A 21,422-nucleotide genomic window follows, 5' to 3' on the forward strand; every position below is an offset into this window, starting at 1 on the left:
CTCTTTTAGTTTCTTTCTATGTGGCAGTTGAATGACAACATTATTGGTCTTCTTTCTCCCTCGGACATCTCTGATATCGATTGGAATTATTGTAACTTCAGATTTGGCTCGTTTGGTGCCAGAAGAAAGATAAACAACAAGGGGAAAGGAAATTATGGGAGGATTTCATTATTGGCTCTCTGTCATTTACCAGAGGCAAGAGACTCGGAGAAGATTGCCTTCCTCCCTTGCTTCTTATTCGATGGAATTTCTGTCCTTACATTCTTGGTTGGTTTTGCCTGCAAATCTTTCACCTTCTCTCAGACTCTTGTTGCGGGCAAAGGACAAAGGAAACCGATGATTAAGACAGTGGAACAGCTCACAACCAGAGTAACATGCAACTACTGTACACCACAGCCAACCAAAAACCCTTTCAAAGCAAATCATGTTGCATGTGAGAGAATTTCCAATTAGAGCAGTGTCATTTGTCATATATTCCATCAGGAATCATATATTTTCTAAATTCATGTCTCAAAACCGAACTTGCCAATTATATACACCTGAACATCAAGGTTTTGAGATATATTTTACGGTTAATGTAAGTATACTACTGTTGTACTTCAATTCTTAGATTTTTCTTCTTTTGTTTTTTGTCTTTTTGTGCTTGTGGCTGCAAGTTTGTCGAACAAAACTTGAGATCTTAATATCGAAAAAAAGTGGCATTATTAGCTAAAAAATAGCATGGATTTAATTAGTACCGGTGTCGGTAACTTTTAATTTAATTAATGAGAAAAAATTTGGATGATTCTGAAACGTGCTCTTGGTCAAGTGAAGTTTATAAATTGATTGGCAGCAGACAGTTGAGTTGGATGTCGGCAATGTGCTTTTACAAATCATAGTGCCGCTTTTGCAAAACTTGAAAAATATGAGGACTCCAAGGAAAATCTTTTCCGTGAATAAATTATCATCCCACCAACCAAATAATGCAAAAGAAGCAATCCTTTTGACTGCGTCACGGTATTTACTGATTTGCCTTCTTGTGGTCCAATTATGCAAATTGTCTTAGATAATTATTATGATTTGTTATAGTCTATTGTTTTTAATTCTCAACAACTTTTCATTCTTCCATTATATTTGATATAAATTTTGAATGTATCAGCTATCTACTAATAAGGTTTTCCATCGAATTATGTCATTTAATTTCAAATTTATATGTTTTCTTTTGTTTGTTGTTTGATTGAAAAAATTATATCTGAGTTATAGGGCTTTGCTTTTGACTTGCCGTGACATGGGACTTTGTTGTTCGACCCGATAAAACCCCAAGGTTAGCACCCTCTGTAAGGTTCTATCATCTATGTCTGCTCTCTGACTTGTGTTATGATACCTATGAGAATCGAACTAGTGATTGGCCTTCTACCAGTTTGATGGTTTAAATCAAATTAATCACTTGGGACAACTTTGGACCTACAGTTGAAATTAGTACCTACAAATAATTTTTATGAAATGGACTTCGGACTTCATGTTCGGAAACTTTCAGCATATTTTTCAATTTATGTGCTTGTTGAAAAAACTTTTTACATAACTTATTTTAAACATGAAATCATTTGTGCATGTCAAAAAAAAAAGATGACCTAATGACTCGATTGTAATAAATTGTTATTGTTTTATAAATCTACTACAAAAAAAATGGGGCAGACTCATGGAAAATTGTGTTCAACTGTTTAATAAATTTACTCTAATTTTTAAGGTAAATTCATGAAATAGTAACAGTTTGTTATGGTTTTTAAATGATACCTAAATATTGATTGTTAAGTCTTGGTTGTAGATATCAATAAAATAAAATATAATATAATAAAATAAACATCATTGTGATGAAAATAATAATAATATCTTTAGTATTAGCAAAAACCATGAATGTGTAAATAATAATCTCAAAAGGAAATGATATAGCCTCGATGCACCAACAAAAAAAGTATTTGCTGTCCTCTGATCAGTTGGAGTGCTCACATGATCTCCACTCTAGTTGAGGATGCTTTTAATATTTTCTATAAAAAAAGCGAGGAATCTTGCAATAAATAAACTTTGCCATTGGAAAAATGGCATCACATGATTAGGCGCTCTGACTGAGAATGCCTAATGATGCTGAACACCAACTGCTCTTCACTTTTCTCCTCCTTTTCCTTTTCTGCAAGCCAAGTAAAACCTCTCATTATTGAATGTACTTTGGTAAGCCCATAACTGGTTGGACTGCTAAAAACTTCTGCAATGCTTTTTACTGGAGGAACATGTACTCTGACCCTTGATTTTGTAGTAAAATATTTCTTACTCTAAACTCGAAACCATATTTCTTGTGATTATTTCTTCCTGTTCTGCTTGGTAAATGAAGACAAATTGTAGTGAGGCCTTAATTTTTTGTTGTTGCCAACAATTGCACCACATTGAGTAATAAACAAGATTTATGCAACTAGAGGCTGATAAGTAAATTGAAGAGCAGGTTTAATTTGGTATTATTGAAGCAATGTCTTCTTCTGATCTGTTGTTCAAGTAACTAAAGGAACAGCATGAATGTTTTTCGAGCTACTTCGCTGGAAGGAAGGAAGCCACATGTATAAAGTTCTATATTTTCATATTGATGCATTCAATATTTTGCTTGTTTATGTATAATGATATTTTAATAAGCAGTTTGGCAACAATAACACATTGCTACTGTACAATGAAACTGCCTAAAAAAATATAACAGATATATCGAATTTTTGTTATCGTGTTTTATGAATCTGTCTCATTTTTTTAATAAAGTTGATGAAAGAATAACAAAGTGTTGCTATTGCGGTGTATTCTCAACGTCAAGGATGAAACCTATTCTCAAAGGCCTCATGAATGACTAATATTTCTATAAAAAAAATCTACTTTTTGTGTGTGTTTGAAAGTGTACTTTGCGATGAAACGTCTCAAAATATATTTTACATACATTTCATCTAAGTGGTTCCTGCAAATTGTGACAACTTGTCGTGTATGTTCCAATATTTAATATATTATAACGTGATGTCAAGGGTGGTGATAGAGAACGATGGAAGCCAAATTATACTAGTAGAGTTTATTTTGGAAAAATTCAGAGCACTAGCCCAAACATGGGACAATAAAATCCAGACTGTTTGTCCAGATTGAGGAGTATACCAATTGGGCCAATCAGTTAAATGTCATTGGCAATGGTGAAATTTGGAGTTCACATTGATTCATGAAGAGATGTTGATTATAGTTGCAGAAGTTTGTTGGGAATTGAATAGATTAATACATACATGCCCATAAGTCCAATTGACGTTGGTTGATGAAGAGTGATGATGACTTGTTATGGCCTTGTATTATTTATTGTTCCTTGTGCAACTAACCAAATGGAGCCAAATTATACTTCAAAAGCATATGGATTAATGTGATAGGTATTATTGGACACTGATGTGCCCAATAAAATATAATAAGACTATATATATTCTTATATATTAAATTGTGCATAGCATGTGCTTATATATCTATTTTAATGCAGTCCACTCATAAGAGTTTTGAACTCTTCAATTTATTAAAATCTTATTTGTGCGTCCAGCTAAGGTGATCAATAGCTTTTTACAAGTTTGGGCTTTTCAGGATGGGACCCGCCTGATTGGAATTTTCAAAAAAAAAAAAAATACTTAAATTATTTTTATAAGCGTAACGTCGTAACAATTAATGCAATTATATTACGCCCAATCTAATCTCCTACTTTGGGAAAACCATCCGAATTTTATGAAACATTTGATTAAATTTATATGAAAATTTGATAGTCTGACCTTTAAAGGCCATTAATGGCTTGGGCCTGAGTCGACCCAATTGGGCCCTCGAATTCTTAACGGCTTAAGGCTTGGGTTAGGGGTGAGTTGTAAATTGTTGAGATTGTTAAATGCATTGTAGTTTTAAATGTATATCGAATTTGTTTCACGTTGTAAAAATATTTTGAGTTTAAAAAATAATTGGGCATTAATTAACAGCACCAGATATGTTTTTTTTTTTTCCCGAAAAACAATCAAATAAACAAATTTCCCTTTGTGAGTTGGATATTGGACCCATGTTTGGTATAATATCAGGTTTGACCAGGCCCAAACTTGAGTCACATTCATAAGGGGCCGTTTGATAGCATGAGATTTGAGATCCTCATAATCTGAGAATCTAGGATTTAAGATCTGATCTGTCTCAAATCCAACTCCTTTTCAATGCAAAGGAGTAAAAAAATAATTTCAAGTGTGGATCTTGAGTCTAACATAGGATCCATATAGGGGCGGAGGGAGGGGGGCCCGCCTGGGCCATGGGCCCGGGTGAGCGCAGGAATTTTTTTTTTTTATATTGAACAAATCAAATTTTTTTAGTTTGGCCCGACCCGTCGCTTCTCTTAGCCCGACCTGTCGCTCCTCTTGGCCCGACCCGCGGACCGTTTGATCCGCCCCAAAAAAAAATCCTGACTCCGCATCGGATCCATAGTTCGATGAACCATGGATTTTACCATGTATCATGAATTCCAAATATAGAATAATAAAACATCCTAAAAAAATTTGAGATATATTTATTAGACACTCACAAAGTGTTATTGCTGTCACATAACTCCATAAAAGACTACTACCCGATTCCTGATTCATGTGAGTGTCTAAACCTACTTTGAATTAGATTCAAGCCGAAATCTTCAAAAGAAACCAAAGGTTTAATAGACTTTGTGCATATGTGTGTGTATGGACATGGAGGAAAATCACATAATATTAAAATGTGAAGCTGTTTCTTTTGCTGATAAAACCTTTGTCTCCTTTGGCCAAATACAAACCTTGCCACAATAAATAACATTAGGCCTCTTGGAGACCCTTTATGGTAAATAGTATGGCTTGCTTATATAGACATAAAACATAAATTTCAGATTCATTAACTTGCAAACAATATATTTATTTAACTAGGGAGAGCATATGGTAAGAAGCAGTCATGGTGACTGATGTGGGTACTTGTTCACACCAGCAGTTTCTTAAAAGTTTTTTATTTTTAAATAATATATATATATATATATATAAATGCGTCACCAGATTTGAGTATTTTTAAACAAGTGTTCCTCCAATGGTAAGAAGAGAATGCGAAACTAGGAAGAAAAGTAAACAAGTCGACAGGATCCAATACGAACTCAAAATTGGACTCATGTAATGCAAGTGAATTATAAGACTTCATAAATAGTATATGGTTTACGTATCAGAATTTGAATTCGAATACATTATTTTATAGGAATGCCACCCGATAATACATGAAAGTCGCCAATGTTTCGAATCTGAATCTGATTCACTTACTTCCTGTTCTTGAGTTGCCTGTTGCCTGGATCTGTGGATCCACGACAGTCGGGTTCAATCGGTTCCTTCTCGCTTTGAAACAGGACGCACACGACTCACACCACCAACCAACCAACTAATTCCTCCCTTCTCGTGAGGGACATTCTAGAGCCTTCCACAGCCAGACAAGATTGCCCGTCCTCTGAGCGAAGATCCAACGGTTCACAATCGCCCGAAGTTTCAAGAAACCCTCATCTTCTAAACCCTTAACTTCTCACCCTCAGGAACCCCCTCGAAGTCGTTTCTGTACTCAGCCGGCCACTCTATCCACTCGAAAGTCCGCTTCCATCCATCCTATCTCCGAGGTATCCACCCTCTCACCTTCCCTGGTTAACCCGCCTATCTGTCTCGTCTCTTGCCTCTTTCTAGTTTTCTGACTGGAAATCTTTATATGACCAACATGTTTTTCTCTTTCTGTAAATGGGTTTCGACCATTTCGGTTTTTAGTGGCCCTTTTGGTGGATTTCTGTTCATATTTTCTAGGATCGGATGGTTTTCTTCGTGTTTTCCTTCCGTTTGTCTTGTGGGTGTTCGTTTGGCAACGCCAACTTCATCATTTTTAGGATTAACACTTCGAAAGGATGGACCTTGCTGCTGTTAGTGTCACATGGACGGGACAATTCAAGCTTAAAATGAGTAAAATTTGTTTGTCTGGGCTGGCATTATTGGACAGATAATTGTTGTTGTACCGTATAAGGAGATGAGCCTTCTAGTGGGTAGTTTATTTTGTGATTGAGTTTTTTGGTATGGAGCGCTTTGTGACTGCATTTGTTAATGTTGAGCTGCACTTATTTTTTGTGTTTATTTTAAGTTGGTTCGCTGCTACTCATTTGTGGGTGCCTCTGCTTTACTATGGTTTTTTTGGCTGTTCTTCTAAACACGCATTGAAAAATAAAAATTGGTGAATTGGGTTTTGAAATACTTGTTTTGTGTTGGGGAGGAAATGCTGCTGTTACCGCTCGAAGAGGAACTAAGCCGTTATGGCTCAGTTTGAAAGAGCTTATTAGAATTTGTGGAATGGGTTCTGCAAACTCGGGCCAAGCATCAACCGTTCAGCTCGTATAAGTCCGTTTACTGACAAGTGCTTACATTTTTTTCGCCTAGTGTTAAGTTTCTGGTTTGCATATAATAAGACCAGAACTCAGATTCTACTGCTTACTACTTTGAAGTCTTTTTTATTGATGGGCTCGACTGATGTTGGCTCAGTGATTAGTGGCCAAAGTCTACTAGCTTTAGCGTCACAAAAAATGTTAATGAGCCTACTAGAGTTTCCTCTCGTTACTCTTCTCGATGCGATGTCTATCTCTCACTTTGGCTTGTTTACCGGCCCTAGCTGCAGTGCCTCAGTGACTCTCTTTCGCTCTTGTATGTAGGGCTATGATAGTTGGTGTACTGGATTCTTGTACTTCTAAGTTCTAAGTGAATTCGGTTTTGCGTTGGTGTTTTCTGCTTCAACTTTTCTTTTCTCTTTTGAAAACTAGTTTTCCATCTGCACTCTCTTACTCACTGCGTGCTACCTTCCCTTGTACAAAGGGAGGACAATAGTTTCTACTTTCTCGCCTTTTCTTTTGCAAGAACTAGTTTTCCATCTGCACTCTCTTACTCACTGCGTGCTACCTTCAATTGTACAAAGGGAGGACAATAGTTTCTACTTTCTCGCCTTTTCTTTTGCAAGAACTAGTTTTCCATCTGCACTCTCTTACTCACTGCGTGCTACCTTCAATTGTACAAAGGGAGGACAATAGTTTCTACTTTCTCGCCTTTTCTTTTGCAAGAACTAGCTTGTTAGGGAGTATCCGTGGCATTTCCCCACATGATTTGCTATTAGAGCTGGTAAAGGAACTCTCTAGAAGGGAGTCAGATAGGATTGTTGGTGATTGAAACTGGATATATATATTTTTTTGTCTCGGATAGACATTCCTTTTGGCCGGAGAGGAGTTTCTGTCTCTTCTTGCTATTTTATTTTTGGGTACTTATTGACTATACTCATATGTTAAGCTTCTTTCCTTTTATTATATTTCTCAAATAATTTAATTGACTTGAGAAATATGAGGGATTGAAAGTTTGAAGGCATCGCCAACATTTATGCATTTGTGTTGCCATCTTTGTTTCTGTTGGGTGTGGTCTGGTTCTTGGTTTGATGGTGTATAAAAATTGTGTTTGTTGTAGTTTTAATCGAGAATGGCATCAGCTTTCAGCACCATGTCTACAGTTGGATCTTTGGTGGCTCCTGGAAGCCTTGGAAGGGCCTCTTCGGATAGGTTCTCGTCCCTTTCATCAATATCTTCAAGTTCCATCTCTAGTAAGGGGCAGAACTTACGGGCGCAAAGGAGGCGATCTCTAAGAATAAACTCAATGGCTAAGGAGCTTTACTTTAACAAGGATGGATCTGCTATTAAGAAGCTACAGGTGTGTCATACTTCTTCCTTGTGATTCTGTGACAGTATTTTACTTTGTTTGTGAGCCCAAGTTGATTATGGTTTTGGTTGCAGACTGGAGTGAACAAGCTTGCAGATCTTGTTGGAGTTACGCTTGGTCCAAAGGGCAGGAATGTTGTCCTGGAGAGTAAATATGGTTCGCCCAAAATTGTTAATGATGGAGTGACTGTTGCGAGGGAGGTAAAATGTCGTTTGTACACAAACCCAGGGTCCCAGAGTGTTCAATGCTATTTGAGCCCCTTGTTAACTTTTTGATCTTTTTGAAGGTTGAGTTAGAGGACCCGGTTGAAAATATTGGTGCAAAGCTTGTAAGGCAGGCTGCTGCAAAGACCAATGATTTAGCTGGTGATGGGACAACTACTTCAGTTGTTCTAGCGCAAGGACTAATTGCAGAGGGTGTAAAGGTATGTGGTTATGTGCATTGTCTGCCTATTCACAGTCCTTGATGGATTTTGGAACTTACCAGCATTTTGTTTGCTTTTGTATGTTAATGACTGATCCATGGTTTCTCTGGTGCATCATGCAGGTGGTTGCTGCTGGAGCAAATCCTGTTCAGATTACCCGAGGCATAGAGAAGACCGCAAAAGCACTAGTTGAAGAATTGAAACTGATGTCTAAGGAGGTCTGTACTCCTTTTCCTTATTTACTTTTGATCCTTCCAATTTTGAGATGTACTTTAACCTTCACTGTTCAGTTGGCATGAAATACTTAGTTGCATCATCCCTTTGATGGTAAAATATCGGTTGCAGGTGGAAGACAGTGAATTGGCTGATGTAGCTGCAGTCAGTGCTGGAAACAACGATGAGATAGGAAATATGATAGCAGAGGCCATGAGCAGGGTTGGAAGGAAGGGAGTTGTGACCCTTGAGGAAGGAAAGAGTGCAGAAAACAATCTTTATGTTGTAGAAGGAATGCAGTTTGATCGCGGCTACATCTCTCCTTATTTCGTGACAGACAGTGAAAAGATGTCAGTCGAATATGAGAACTGCAAGGTATATTGAGACAGTAGATATGTCAATGTTGCACATAACATAGCCTCCTGTGTATTAAAGTGAAATTAAAATTTTGGGGGTGCTTTCATACAACCAAAATTTGAATTTCCTTTTTTTTTTTGTAAAAATATAGCTAATTTTCTATCCTCTGAAACAAAAAGTTTAAAGTTTTATTATCATTACGCTGTTTGAAAACTTCAAGAAGTAAGTCGTACACAGTGAAAATTTATTGATTTTGATACCATTTAAATATTAAGAGTAGTTTTAAGTGGTCAAAGTTAAATATTTTTAATGGCAACATGCATTTTGTAGGTTACGTATATTTTTTTATTTCATTTTGTTTATCCAATTCATTATCATAGCGAGATTTTTTTTCTTATTTTCCTTCTGAGCTTGTTTTTGGTACTTTTTTATTTTTATTTTAGATGATTTTTAATATTATGAAATCAAATTGCAATTTTTTCATCACCTTACGTTACATTATGCATCTTACTTTGGGTCCAGCAGACGGAGTTAGTTTACGTCTTTTACGATGTTGGGCTATATACTTGATAACAGTTTGCCCCATTTACCAATTTGTGCTTGTACTTTGTTCATGAGAATCTTGCCTTGAAACTTGGATGGTTTTTTTGTGAAGTTTTCCTATGCTAAATCTGAAGGAGACATGTTTCCTCTTTTACAGTTGCTCCTTGTCGACAAAAAGATCACAAATGCCAGGGATTTGATCAATGTTCTGGAAGAAGCAATTAGAGGAGGTTATCCAATCTTGATTATTGCAGAAGACATTGAGCAGGAGGCTCTTGCAACTCTGGTCGTCAATAAGCTGCGGGGTGCACTAAAAATAGCTGCACTTAAAGCTCCAGGATTTGGTGAACGGAAAAGTCAGTACCTTGATGATATTGCTATCCTCACTGGAGGTTAGTATTTAAATCAGCAAAGCTATTGGAATGACTCATTATTGTGTTCGTTTGCTGTTCTAAGGAAATTGTTCTTGCAGCAACTGTCATCAGAGATGAAGTAGGTTTATCTCTTGATAAAGCTGACAAGGCGGTTCTGGGGACTGCTGCCAAGGTTGTTCTCACAAAGGACGCAACCACCATTGTTGGAGATGGAAGTACTCAGGAAGCTGTAAATAAGAGAGTTGCACAGATCAGGAATCTCATTGAGGTTGCTTCTTGCAGAATGTGCTTGCTTTTGTGCATATGCTTCCTGGTTGCAATCCATCGCAATCCATTGTCTTGCAATGAAACAGCATAATAGCTGCACCATACCCTTCTTTTTAACATGTTTGGCTCTGTTTTTCTTTTTGCCATAGCTTCTCTTATGGATCCAGTCAAAAACCATGAATCTATCAAAAAATGATATTTTAAACGTATGGGTAAAATTTCTAAGATTTTAAAATCAATGTGCTCTGTCTTATTGTCTGCTTCAAAAACTCGTCTTACATTCTAGAAGACATGATTTTCTGTTGATATATATATATATATATATATATATATATATATATATATATATATATATATATATATATTCTCTTCCTTTGTCATTGTTCATGTCTGGAAGATTGAAGTGCATTTCGTTTGCTTTTTATTATTAGACCTTGTCATGCACGTGCTAACCTATGATTTAATATGATTTTGCAGGCTTCCGAGCAAGAATATGAAAAGGAGAAGCTAAATGAACGCATAGCCAAGCTATCTGGTGGAGTTGCTGTCATTCAGGTATTCCTAAACATGCTGCATCCACTTTTGAGAGAAAAGAATTTTCTCCATGCTGACGTGCATTAAATGTGCAGGTTGGAGCACAAACTGAGACGGAATTGAAGGAGAAGAAGTTAAGAGTAGAAGATGCCTTAAATGCCACAAAGGTACATTAGTCAACCTGATATCTCAACAGAGTGCATTTTAGAATGATGTCGGTGTAAGCTTTCATGAATATCTTGATGTAGTTGCTCGAACTATATGAGCTCTAATTACCTATTTGTGGTTTTAATCTTCGCAGGCAGCGGTTGAGGAAGGAATTGTTGTGGGTGGGGGGTGCACCTTGCTAAGACTGGCCTCCAAGGTGGATGCAATTAAGGATTCACTGGAGAACGATGAACAGAAGGTATAGATTTCACTGGTCTAGTTCCTTGTGCATTAGCAGTACAGGGATTAACGACTGGGGCATTAAATTCTTTTCTGCCTTGGAAAATTCCGTTGTTGTAGATGTCTTATTGGCCTCTTCTTGGCTGTTCTACAATTAACAGATCGGAGCAGAGATTGTGAGAAGGGCGCTAGGGTACCCTTTGAAGCTTATTGCGAAAAATGCTGGTGTCAATGGAAGTGTTGTTATTGAAAAGGTATGTTTATGCGTCTCTGTCTGTCAGAGAGATTGTTCGGTGCAGTGTGCTTTTGAATTGGAGACACGCTGTGAGCATGGGCATGGTCAGCCTTGAAACGTAAGCATGGTCTTGGGCCTGTGCTTAGGTTCTGTATATCCTTACAAGGTACTGAGCCTGTAGGAGCATATCTTGAGTTTGCATCCATGAGCTCTTCATCTTTGCAAGGATGTGGTTTGATTGCCATGGTTCCTGTCTTCATGAAAGACTAAAAACAACTTCCTGTACTACTTAATAAGAGTTGGAAGACGGTTGAGTTGCCTCATCTTGCTCATTTGTTGATATGTGAGCTTCCCTGAACTACAGGCACATTCACCGGGCTCAAGTACAGTAATTTATTTTCTCCAGAGTTAGCATCTTGCTGTTGTTGAGAATTTCGTTAATCTTTTTCGTTGTTCAGGTTCTGGCAAGTGACAACCCAAGGTTCGGCTATAATGCTGCTACTGGGCAGTATGAAGACTTAATGGCAGCTGGAATTATAGACCCTACCAAGGTATGGTGTGAACCATGTTTCGGTCTAAATATTGATAGAAGCAAAGATTGTATCATCCCCCATAGCACGCACCGAACTGAGGTTGAACTGAGGTTTTGATTTTTGTAAACTGATTGGTGTTTCACCATGATTGGTTTCTCTACTGGAATCAGGTGGTTAGATGCTGCCTGGAGCACGCTGCTTCCGTGGCCAAGACCTTCCTCACATCCGATGTCGTAGTTGTCGACATCAAGGAGCCAGAGCCTGTTGCTGCTGGCAACCCGATGGACAATTCAGGTCCGGCCTCACTATATCTAAGCCTTAATTAATTGCCTTGCTATGTATGTGGTATGTGAGTTCGTGATTATAATCACTTGGTGCATGCTACTCTTGTGATGCAGGATACGGGTACTAAATAGGCTGGGTACCAGGCTAGCAAAGGCGCCACTAAGGGACTTCCCTGCGGAGGAATAAGATCCATGAAAGTGTAGATGTGGGTCCATCTTTTTTATTGTACACTGGATTTGCGCAAGTGATTAGGCTGGTTATTACGATGGTGGTAGTGAGATTACAATTTTGGTTGGGTTAGCTAAGCCAGAATCCGGCGGAGGGAAAGGCATGGGAGAATTTGTTTTGTAGCTTGCTTCAGTGAATGAAAAAAATGTGAGAGTTGATGTTCTACTGGCTTCATAATTTTGTGTCCTTGAGATTCGACGTTCTACTGGCTTCAACGTTTTATGTGTATACCCATGAATTAATTGCCCCTTCTTTCAATGTTTTTTATGTGTTTAAATAGTTATGATATTTTACAAAAAGGAAAACTTCTGAATGAAACAAAATAACGAGCGCGGGGTTAATCTTGTTCCTGCTTAAATTGCACGTAAAAGACGCGGTTAAATGAAAGTAAATCAAACCGATTGTCTTCCTTTTGTTATATCACCAAAAGGTTCTGTATTTTTAAAATTATAAGAGTTCTGTACGAATTCTTGTACGAAAACGTAAGGAAACTATAAAGATTCGTACTGGGATGTGATTGTGAGTGGTTGAGTGAGAGAAATGAATATGAATGAAAAATCTAGGATGTAACAACGTGGAAAATAAATGAACTAAATTCACGAACAAATTTAGCACAGAAAGACCGTGATAAGGCCGTACCATGCAATGTATCATTGTGAGGTAGAAAGCTGGTAATGAGATACGAAATGGAATTGTAGGTTTAGACTGGGAGCTCGATCAACTCTTAAAGCCTAATAAACACTTACGCATAAGGCTGTGGACAAAAGGCATTTGAATTTTAATGTCAGAAGCTATTCTAATCAAACATGACTAAGTTTGGGGCAATCTGCAAGATTTGACGGAAAAAGGGCCTCCAGGTCCTACCCTCTTCATGTAAACAGAAGATGTTTTTACCTTAATTTTGACATTTTTGTGATTACCAGATTGTGAAACTGAAACAAAATCCTATATACCCAGCATAAAAGCTGCGAATAGGAGGATAAATTTGATTAAAACAGCTTAAAATATTTTAAATGTATTAAATAAAAGGTTCGTAACGAACTTTACGCGGCTATGTCAATTGATAAATTAGCTTATTTATATTTACTATTATATAGGGTCTAGAAATGCTGAGCCATGAGCTACTTTTTAAGAATATGAGAATGAAGATTATACTCCTCTAACCAATTTATTAAATTACTCACGGAAGTGACTTTCAATGACTAAAAACTCTAACAATCTCGTAACATACCAACAACTTCTACAAGTGGCGAAATTTGAGATTTTGTTTTCCATGGCTTCTATCGATTTTGATTTGAATCACAATCCACATTTTTTTGTAGTTAGACAATTGAGATCCGACAGCTCCTATTTCCCATTTTAAGAATAATTTTAAGAATACAAGCCCAATTGGAACCAGAATATTTTATAGTAGAAGTGGCTAAAACTACAAAATTTCTGCTTTTTTGCTGTTCTTTCACCGGTTAATAAACCCAGAGACACCGTCTAAACCCCGTTACAATGAAAGTAACGCCATTTTTCCAGTTACCAAATACCAATGAACCGTCTTGTTGTCGACTGTCTTCCCCTTACAGCCTCCGCTCTGTAGACTAGCCAAAAAACACCCATGCTCGCACGCCTTACAAATAGAAACTGTAAAATCACGTTCCAGTAGTCCACGGAGTAATGGCTGCCTTTTCTTCTTTTTCGATCAGGGCGTTCCTTTCTGCACTCAGGAAATACCATTTGAGGATTTGCGTTACCAATCCTAACTCCATTGCTCTTCGCTGTAAGCTCTCACTTCCCCCATGCCTTTGCAACACTGTTTGGAGTATTTGTTGGCAATAAGAGACTGAAATGAATGTTGTTGATTGTGTTTTTAGGTGTTGGGTACTTGGAGAGAACTTCCGTTTCTTCATTTGCGTCCAAAGTTAGCGAGACCAATTATGCTGGTGTAGCTTCAATCATCGGGACTCGAAGGATTTGGACCTGCCCACCAGTTTATATGGGCAGGCGCTCCAGCAAAATCGCAACTAGAAAGGTACCACGTTCTTGTGCAAATTTAGTTCAACGGGAAAAAGGCTTTTGTTCTGTTTTTGTTTTTCAATTTTTTTTTTGAAAAAAATTTTAGACTATGTAGAATATTCAATTTTTTGGTTGTTCATCATTTCCTTTTTGTATTGCAATATGAATTAGTCTACTTATAGCGTTATTTCCTTGAAAAATATGTAGTAGTCTTCATTAGCACTTCAGGGCTGTCACTAAGGTTATTCTACAAGTGAGTGTCTTACGTCGTTCTTGCCAGTAATTCTGTTGGTTTCATTTCAAAGTGGCATTAATGCCTTATAATTTGAGTGCCTGACGGGTTTTAAGGGAGCAAATGAAGTTTGAATGAATAAATATACGAGAGTTTGGGACTCTGGAACATAGTACCACTGGATTAAGTTGATGAACTACTCAGCACATTGGGACTCTTTAGTAGCTTTGTGGATTGTCACTGGAATAACAAGCAGTGATGGCGCCAGTTTTTAATCTGTAATGAAGTGAAAGGCAAAATCCACATATAGAATTGTTGATGTTAAAGCTCATAGAAGCTTGCATTTGATCGAAGGGAGAAGCAGATCTATTAAAAGAGGATTGTTATACCCAATGTAGCTTCTCCAACTCCTTGACCAAGCTGAGTGGCCAGCTGTGTTGCGATATAATCCCCTGGTTAGTGATTTTTGAAATTTTTATCACATCTCTAATAAGTTAGCCTACTGAATTTTTTGAAACCAAGATATTAGTCCTTAACTAGGCCTCCATTCAGATAATATATGGAGCGTAGAAAAGGTGAGCAATTTCTACCTGTGGCTCTTACTTTTCAGCAGTCTTCTTGCGAGTGTTGTTGTTGGTCAATGCATTCCATACTATTTAATATTATTTAGATAATAAAAAAATGCTCATGTTGCATGGCTTGGTTCTGGCCAGACACACGGACAGAGCAGTTGATGCTTATATGGTCCCACCTTGATCCTAGGAAGAGCTTGCATTGGGAGGCTGAGACAAAGACTAATGTCTCAAGGTTTCTGCACAAAGTTGGGCATCTTCTACCTGAAAAGGTTTCTGCACAAACTTGGGCATCTTCTACCTGAAAAGGTTTCTGCACAACGTTGGGCATCTTCTACCTGAATCAACAAGTGGAAAGTGTATTTGAGGCAGAAACCCTTAAAAACTGTTCAAACTGGCGGCACTGCCTCACTATGTATTATTTGGAGTTTCAGTACTAGACCCCAAATACTGAATTATACTGAGGGCACCTGCCTTTTCATTCATTGTGGTCCAAATACAGCTGATATTTTAATTTTATTTTCAATGACCATTTGTTTGAGTTATTTGCTTTGTCATTAGGCTGCTACTAGTTTTTCCAAATCCTGTAAATAATGTGATATTTCCTTTTTTTTTTCTCCGAAAAGCTTGCTTGGAAATATTGAATATTTTCTTGGGACTTGTGCAAACTTTTTCAATTGTGTTGGCACAACAACAGGAGGGACATACTCTGTCAAATCGTTGTCCTTTCCCCTTTATCATGTTGCTGTCATGTGCATCATGAAGAATCATCTTCATCTTCTGGTTATGTAAATTCTTTTAGAAGACTGTGCCTTTAGTGATTGTTCATTTATTGGAAAGGTAGTGAGCAATTAAGCTGCTTGAAGTTGATATATCTCATAGGCTATCATACTAGTGATGGTATTGAATGTAGACTTCATGCAAATGCTTATATAGTTACTTGAAATTAAGCACTTGATGTCTGACCAGTTTGGCCTTGCGTTCTTCATAGGCTTTTTGGCTTCTTGTTAATGCTTTTCTATATTAATGCATAGGAAAAATGCATTAAGCATTTCATCTGAAGTCTTGTGCTGGATGCAGGGAGCACAAGATGCAAAGAAGGCAAAGCGATATGGGAAAATTGGGAAGGAGATAGTATCTGCGTCAGTATAAGCATATGATTAATTATTCATTTGTTTTGCTTTTCAGATTTACCATAATAGCTGTTTTTCATCTTTATAGAAGTAAAGTTATTGTTTCATCAATTAAATTCAAAACATCCAATTTTTGTTGCTAAAATATACGCTCTATATGTAGCTCCTATGTTTTATAATTATATTGTTCTTGTTTAACTTATTGACTTGAGGAAAATATTTTTTGTGAAATTTTCCAGCGATATTTGCCTTTCTTCTGGTTATCTTTCATTAGTTGTTGCTTTGTTGTCTTACTTGTCACATTGTTATCAAGATGATTGAAACACCTCTAATTGGGATAAATTTCCTCATGCATAAATTCAGTGTGAGCAAAGGTGGGCCCAATCCAGTTTCAAATTCAGTTCTTGCTGCTGTCTTGGAAAAAGCTAGAGAGCTTGATGTCCCTAAGGAAATAGTGGAAAGAAACATTAAGAGAGCTTCTGAAAAGGGCCAAGAGGCTTATATCGAGAAGATTTATGAGGTACAAACTGAACATGTACCTTAACAATTTCCTGCCAACATATGTTACTTGCTTGCATTGTGCTATGGCAGTTCCATGATTTTTTGTTTGTTCAAGTGATATGATGGACCTTCACTAAATTCATTCATATTCAGGTGTATGGTTTTGGTGGTGTTAGTATGGTGGTTGAAGTCTTAACAGATAAGGTAAACCGATCTGTGGCAGCTGTTAGAGAGGTTGTGAAGGACTGTGGTGGAAAGATGGCAGATCCAGGATCAGTTATGTTCAAGTTTAAGCGTGCAAGAGTTGTTACTATAAAGCCCACTGATGTTGACAAGGATCAACTTCTGGCCATTGCCTTAGATGCAGGGGCAGAGGATGTGATGGAACCCCCAGCCTATGTGGATGCCGCTGATGACGACCAGTCAGAAAAGTAAGTTTGTTATCCATAGAAACTTTTGCTGTAAATTGAGAGCTGTAATAAATTTCGAGGCAAGTGCTAAGGTACTTCAGGTTTGGAGGATATCTTTTCTGCTTTCCTGAGTTGATTTTATGGCAGCTTGGTCCTTAAAAGTGAAGGCGTTTTTCTTTAACGGATCTTGGTCAAGTTGTCAACTATGTCAACTAAAGGATGCATTCAAGTACTTGTTTGTGCACTGTCATGATTTCTTGTGCATAATGACCTTCATAAGAACATGGGAATTGACCAGTTGCTGTCTGTTGTGGTGGTACCAAATGATTTCACTTTGAGAACTATTATGGAAGAGGGAGAATAGAAGTACATGAAAATTGCTGGTGATTAATGCACCTTAAACACGTTTTAATACTGCCTCTGCACATATTTATATCATGTTTTTCATGCATGTTTGCAATTACTAGAATACAAAAATTGCCATGAATCTTTTTTTCAATACAAGTGTTAGCATGCGAAGGATCATGTTGTGCTCAGGAGAATGACATGTAGTTGTAATGATTGATTTGGAGCTCATTTTAGTTTTTGATTCCTTTACATCCACATTGTCTTGTACAGTTGCAATGAATTCACAAGTTTTATGCTCAACTCAGGTGGGAATATCTTGGGAAAATTTGCTCCTTATAGGCTAGATATGCTCAATGGTCTGAAAAGCTTAGAGGTGAGATAAAATATAAAACCACCAGGAACTGAGGCATAATTAAGCAACATGGAAAATGACTGCACATTAGAAATTTGTGTAGATATGAGAGAGGAAAAACCTTCACATGATAAGTAACAATACACAACCTAAATCAGCTCGTCTTACATTTACAGAGCATGATATTTTCAAAAGTATTGAACCATAGAGAATTTCCTTGAATGCAAAACCTTACTCCTTTTCATCTTTGGAATCTTCTTTCTTAAGAAGCCTAAGCGATTATGATCTGTCATCTTATGTTTCTTGGTTATAACTGTAACAGCTTTCTTGCTTGTAAAGGTCTGTCAGTTTTAATTTATTTGTGCCATCACAAGACTTGGTTTATGAAACAGTGACTTAAAAAGAGGAACAAGTCTAATAGGACCATATTGCCTCAAGCAGGGTCTTGGATGGAGTCCCTTTGTCATGCTTTTCAGATCTGGAAACTTGACGTGAGATCATTTATTCTTTTCACCAGAATAAATTTCTGTATTGTGAATGTAAAGTTCCCTTGTCTGGGATAATGTAGATACAAATCAAAATTTTCAGATTTGATGATTTCTCCTTGCAAGCTCTTTTTTATTTTTTTTTGCAATTTTAAATTCCACTTTTAAGCTTAATCTTGCCTGCTTGTGCATGCATTGAAAAATCAAAATCAGCTTCCCATCACATCAATCCTTTGGAGAGTAATTGTTTATGGTGCAAACAGGTCTCCTACTTATTTCTTTTTCAAGTTGAAGATGATCCAGAGCAATATTGAACATGCTCTTGTTCTGAAAGGATGGCAATGAAATTGATTCCACCTGTTAAACTCAGCCAGCAGGTCCTGCAGTAGATGCTTAGGCCACTAATGTTATTAGTTAGGATTAGTGGCTGTTTGAAAACTGTAACGTTATGTTACTGTCCTATGCATCTAACCCAAAAATAGGTTAGATTCATTGGACACTTTAAAAAGTGGTCTATGAATCTACCCCATTTTCTGGGACAGATATATGGAACAGTAACACAGTAGCAGAATCTACCCCATTTTTCTGGACAGATATGTGGAACAGTAACACACTGTTACTGTTCCCAAACAGCCCCTTAAGTACTTGCAAGTGGCATACAGATGAGGGTGAAAAGATGGTGAATCTGATTTTCTTTTCATCTGATCTTGAAAGATCTGGGGTTTAACCCCCCAGTGTTGAAATTATACAGTGATGAAACACACAACTTTGTCTCTGTACGGTGCATGGCCTTTTGTGTTCCAGGGCTTCATGCAGACCGCCTGAAGCTAGTGCCTCATCTTGAGGTGCATGATTCAGGACTTTGACTCAATGCTCTTACTTTCGTTGTCTGTGCGTCATCTGGTGCATTGTAATATAATATAATTATTCAATATTCATAGATACTGACCAAATGCCGACCAAAATTTCCTGGCCAACACACAGCTGGGCAGCAGCTACTTTGATGGAGCTGGCAACTTCCAGCAGGTGGACATGTCTACCTTGCATTACTTATGGTATTCTAGCAAGAGGATTAAACTCGTGCACTTCTTCATATTTGAAGGCAGCCTTCACATCTGCCAAACTTTCTGTATAATGGATTCAGGAGTCCAATCGTGTTGGTAATATTACTTCTCTAATAGACATAAACATAGTTCCAATGCGGCCCTAGAGCTTGTTTCTTTTTCATTGTTTTGGCAATGCCAGGAATGGAACACTCAGGTCTGGCGTACCCAAGAACAGAATGAACATTGTGTGCCAGGATGGTCCACATTTGCATCACCCTTAATGGACATTATTTGTATAACATGGTGGATCCATTCTTGGGAATAAGATGTTCCATGGGAATGCTGCATTGCCGAACCTCGTGTGCCAGTGAGGCCCATGGCAGAGCACTTCACAGGCACCTGTTCTCCTTGATGGAACGGGATTGCAGGAACATCTTATGTTCTTCAATCCTGACAACAACTGGAAAATTGTGGTTATTTTTTGGGCTTATTTCTGTAGATATCTTAAAAGGAAATTGTATCAGCAGCATGAATCAGGTGATGTGTCCAACTCCAATATGTCAAATACAAAAATTTGCTTTCAGTTGGCCTCTCTCTCTCTCTCTTTCTCCTGTCTCCTTTTTGTCTTAAAGTAAATGTTTTTATATTTTTATTACCATTTCCAGGACTAATTTTTAGTCTTTCTGTAGCTGTTACAAGATCGTTAGTTCAGCAGAAAATTACTCAGAAATATTGGAGAAATTGAGAGATCAGGGAATAAGTTTTGAACCAGATGGGGGATCTGAGCTTTTACCACTATCTACAATTGAGGTAATATGTTTGCTGCCATGTTACTCTATTGCAATGCTCAGATCAGTAGTTTTTGTCATTTCAGAGCTTTTGAATTTCCTTCGAAGAATTTTCAAAATTTTTGACTGCCAAACCAAGTTGGAACGTTGCAATCCACAGTCAGCAATTAACTTAAAGCCAATTAGTCAAGTTCTTTATCTTAGATCTAGAACTATATTTGTAATTTTTCCTTCCCTAAATGGTCAATGTTTCCCTCCCTAAATGGTTAAACTTTTGTCTGGTTGACTAGTGATACTAGGGCAGAACGAAGTTAGAGAGGATTGGCTTATAAAGTATCATGCGTATCCTCTCCATTTTTAGTGATCAAATGCTTGATGTTGACCTTGGGTGGAAGTTCGAAAATCAGTGACTTAACAACCTCGATTATGGGTGCAGGTTGATGATGAAGCCATGGAATTGAACAAGGAGCTTATGTCCAAATTACTTGAACTAGATGATGTTGATGCTGTTTATTCTGACCAGAAATGATAGATGCCAAACGTGCTCTGAAGCTTACAGAATTGGATGCCCTTCCATCAGCATTCTACTTCCTGATTCAGGAAAGGTTTTTTAGTTATGTTGAAGAGCAATGCCACTCTTATCAAGAAAGGCAACTTGGGGTAGAAAAACCTGAGGTGAATGAGTTTGCAATAATATAGGAACCGGTGCTAAGTAGTAGAGAAATATCATTCTCTCGATGCCCAGATCCTGTAGGGTCCAATTTGTATTTTTATGGCAGCTGCGTCAAATTAATTGACTTCTGATTGAAGTTTTAAATTCATTCAATGCCATTTAACTCTTTGTTTTCAAGTGACATAAGGTAGTAAATTTGATACGTATGGTGTTCAGTTTTTTTCCTGGAAGATAATTTATCCTTGACATTTCTACTACTGGCATCACTCTGTACGAGTTTCTGCTGAAAGCTTCAAGGTCAACTTGGTTTATAAAAGCTAGCAATAGTTGATGCTAAATAGTTATATGGTGCTTGAGATACAAGGGAACACAAATGAGGGATTGGATGCTTGCTCCAAATCATCTTATATTGAAGTATAACTGCTTAAGTGATTACTTTATAGTTTATATACACAAGCTCTTGTGCATCTGGCAGCTGAAAGGATATTGCTTACATTTCTCACTCTTGTAGTTATCTGCTACCCATTACAGAGCTGTAATGTTCATATGGTGATCCGAAGTGATCTGATCGGCTGTTGAGAATCTCTTTAGTCATGGGTAGTGAATGACTGGATGCAGATTTCTTCTTCATGCTTTTGAAATCTAACATCTGTGGAGGCCATAAGGGAGACCATTTGGAGACCTTGGCCCACTATCTCTTGGAAGGTGGTGCCATCAAGT

General features: G+C 37.5%; 2 protein-coding genes across 2 annotated transcripts; both read left to right on the forward strand.

Annotated features, from left to right (window-relative positions):
• The first annotated feature begins 5,508 nt into the window (after nt 1-5,508).
• LOC116263716 (ruBisCO large subunit-binding protein subunit beta, chloroplastic) lies at nt 5,509-12,321 on the forward strand. Its single transcript, XM_031643461.2, has 15 exons — nt 5,509-5,665; nt 7,530-7,769; nt 7,853-7,978; nt 8,065-8,202; nt 8,325-8,420; nt 8,548-8,790; nt 9,473-9,707; nt 9,788-9,957; nt 10,434-10,511; nt 10,586-10,657; nt 10,792-10,896; nt 11,039-11,131; nt 11,571-11,663; nt 11,816-11,939; nt 12,044-12,321. The coding sequence occupies exons 2-15, from the start codon at nt 7,542-7,544 to the stop codon at nt 12,055-12,057; spliced, it is 1,815 nt and encodes a 604-aa protein (XP_031499321.1). The 5' UTR covers nt 5,509-5,665; nt 7,530-7,541; the 3' UTR covers nt 12,058-12,321.
• Nucleotides 12,322-13,680: 1,359 nt separating this feature from the next.
• Nucleotides 13,681-20,879, forward strand: LOC116244934 (probable transcriptional regulatory protein At2g25830). Its single transcript, XM_031616728.2, has 7 exons — nt 13,681-13,926; nt 14,021-14,178; nt 16,047-16,108; nt 16,463-16,619; nt 16,754-17,031; nt 19,931-20,051; nt 20,466-20,879. The coding sequence occupies exons 1-7, from the start codon at nt 13,824-13,826 to the stop codon at nt 20,556-20,558; spliced, it is 972 nt and encodes a 323-aa protein (XP_031472588.1). The 5' UTR covers nt 13,681-13,823; the 3' UTR covers nt 20,559-20,879.
• The last annotated feature ends 543 nt before the right edge of the window (nt 20,880-21,422 follow it).

This window comes from Nymphaea colorata, chromosome 1 (assembly GCF_008831285.2).
Source record: "Nymphaea colorata isolate Beijing-Zhang1983 chromosome 1, ASM883128v2, whole genome shotgun sequence".
NCBI lineage: Eukaryota > Viridiplantae > Streptophyta > Magnoliopsida > Nymphaeales > Nymphaeaceae > Nymphaea > Nymphaea colorata.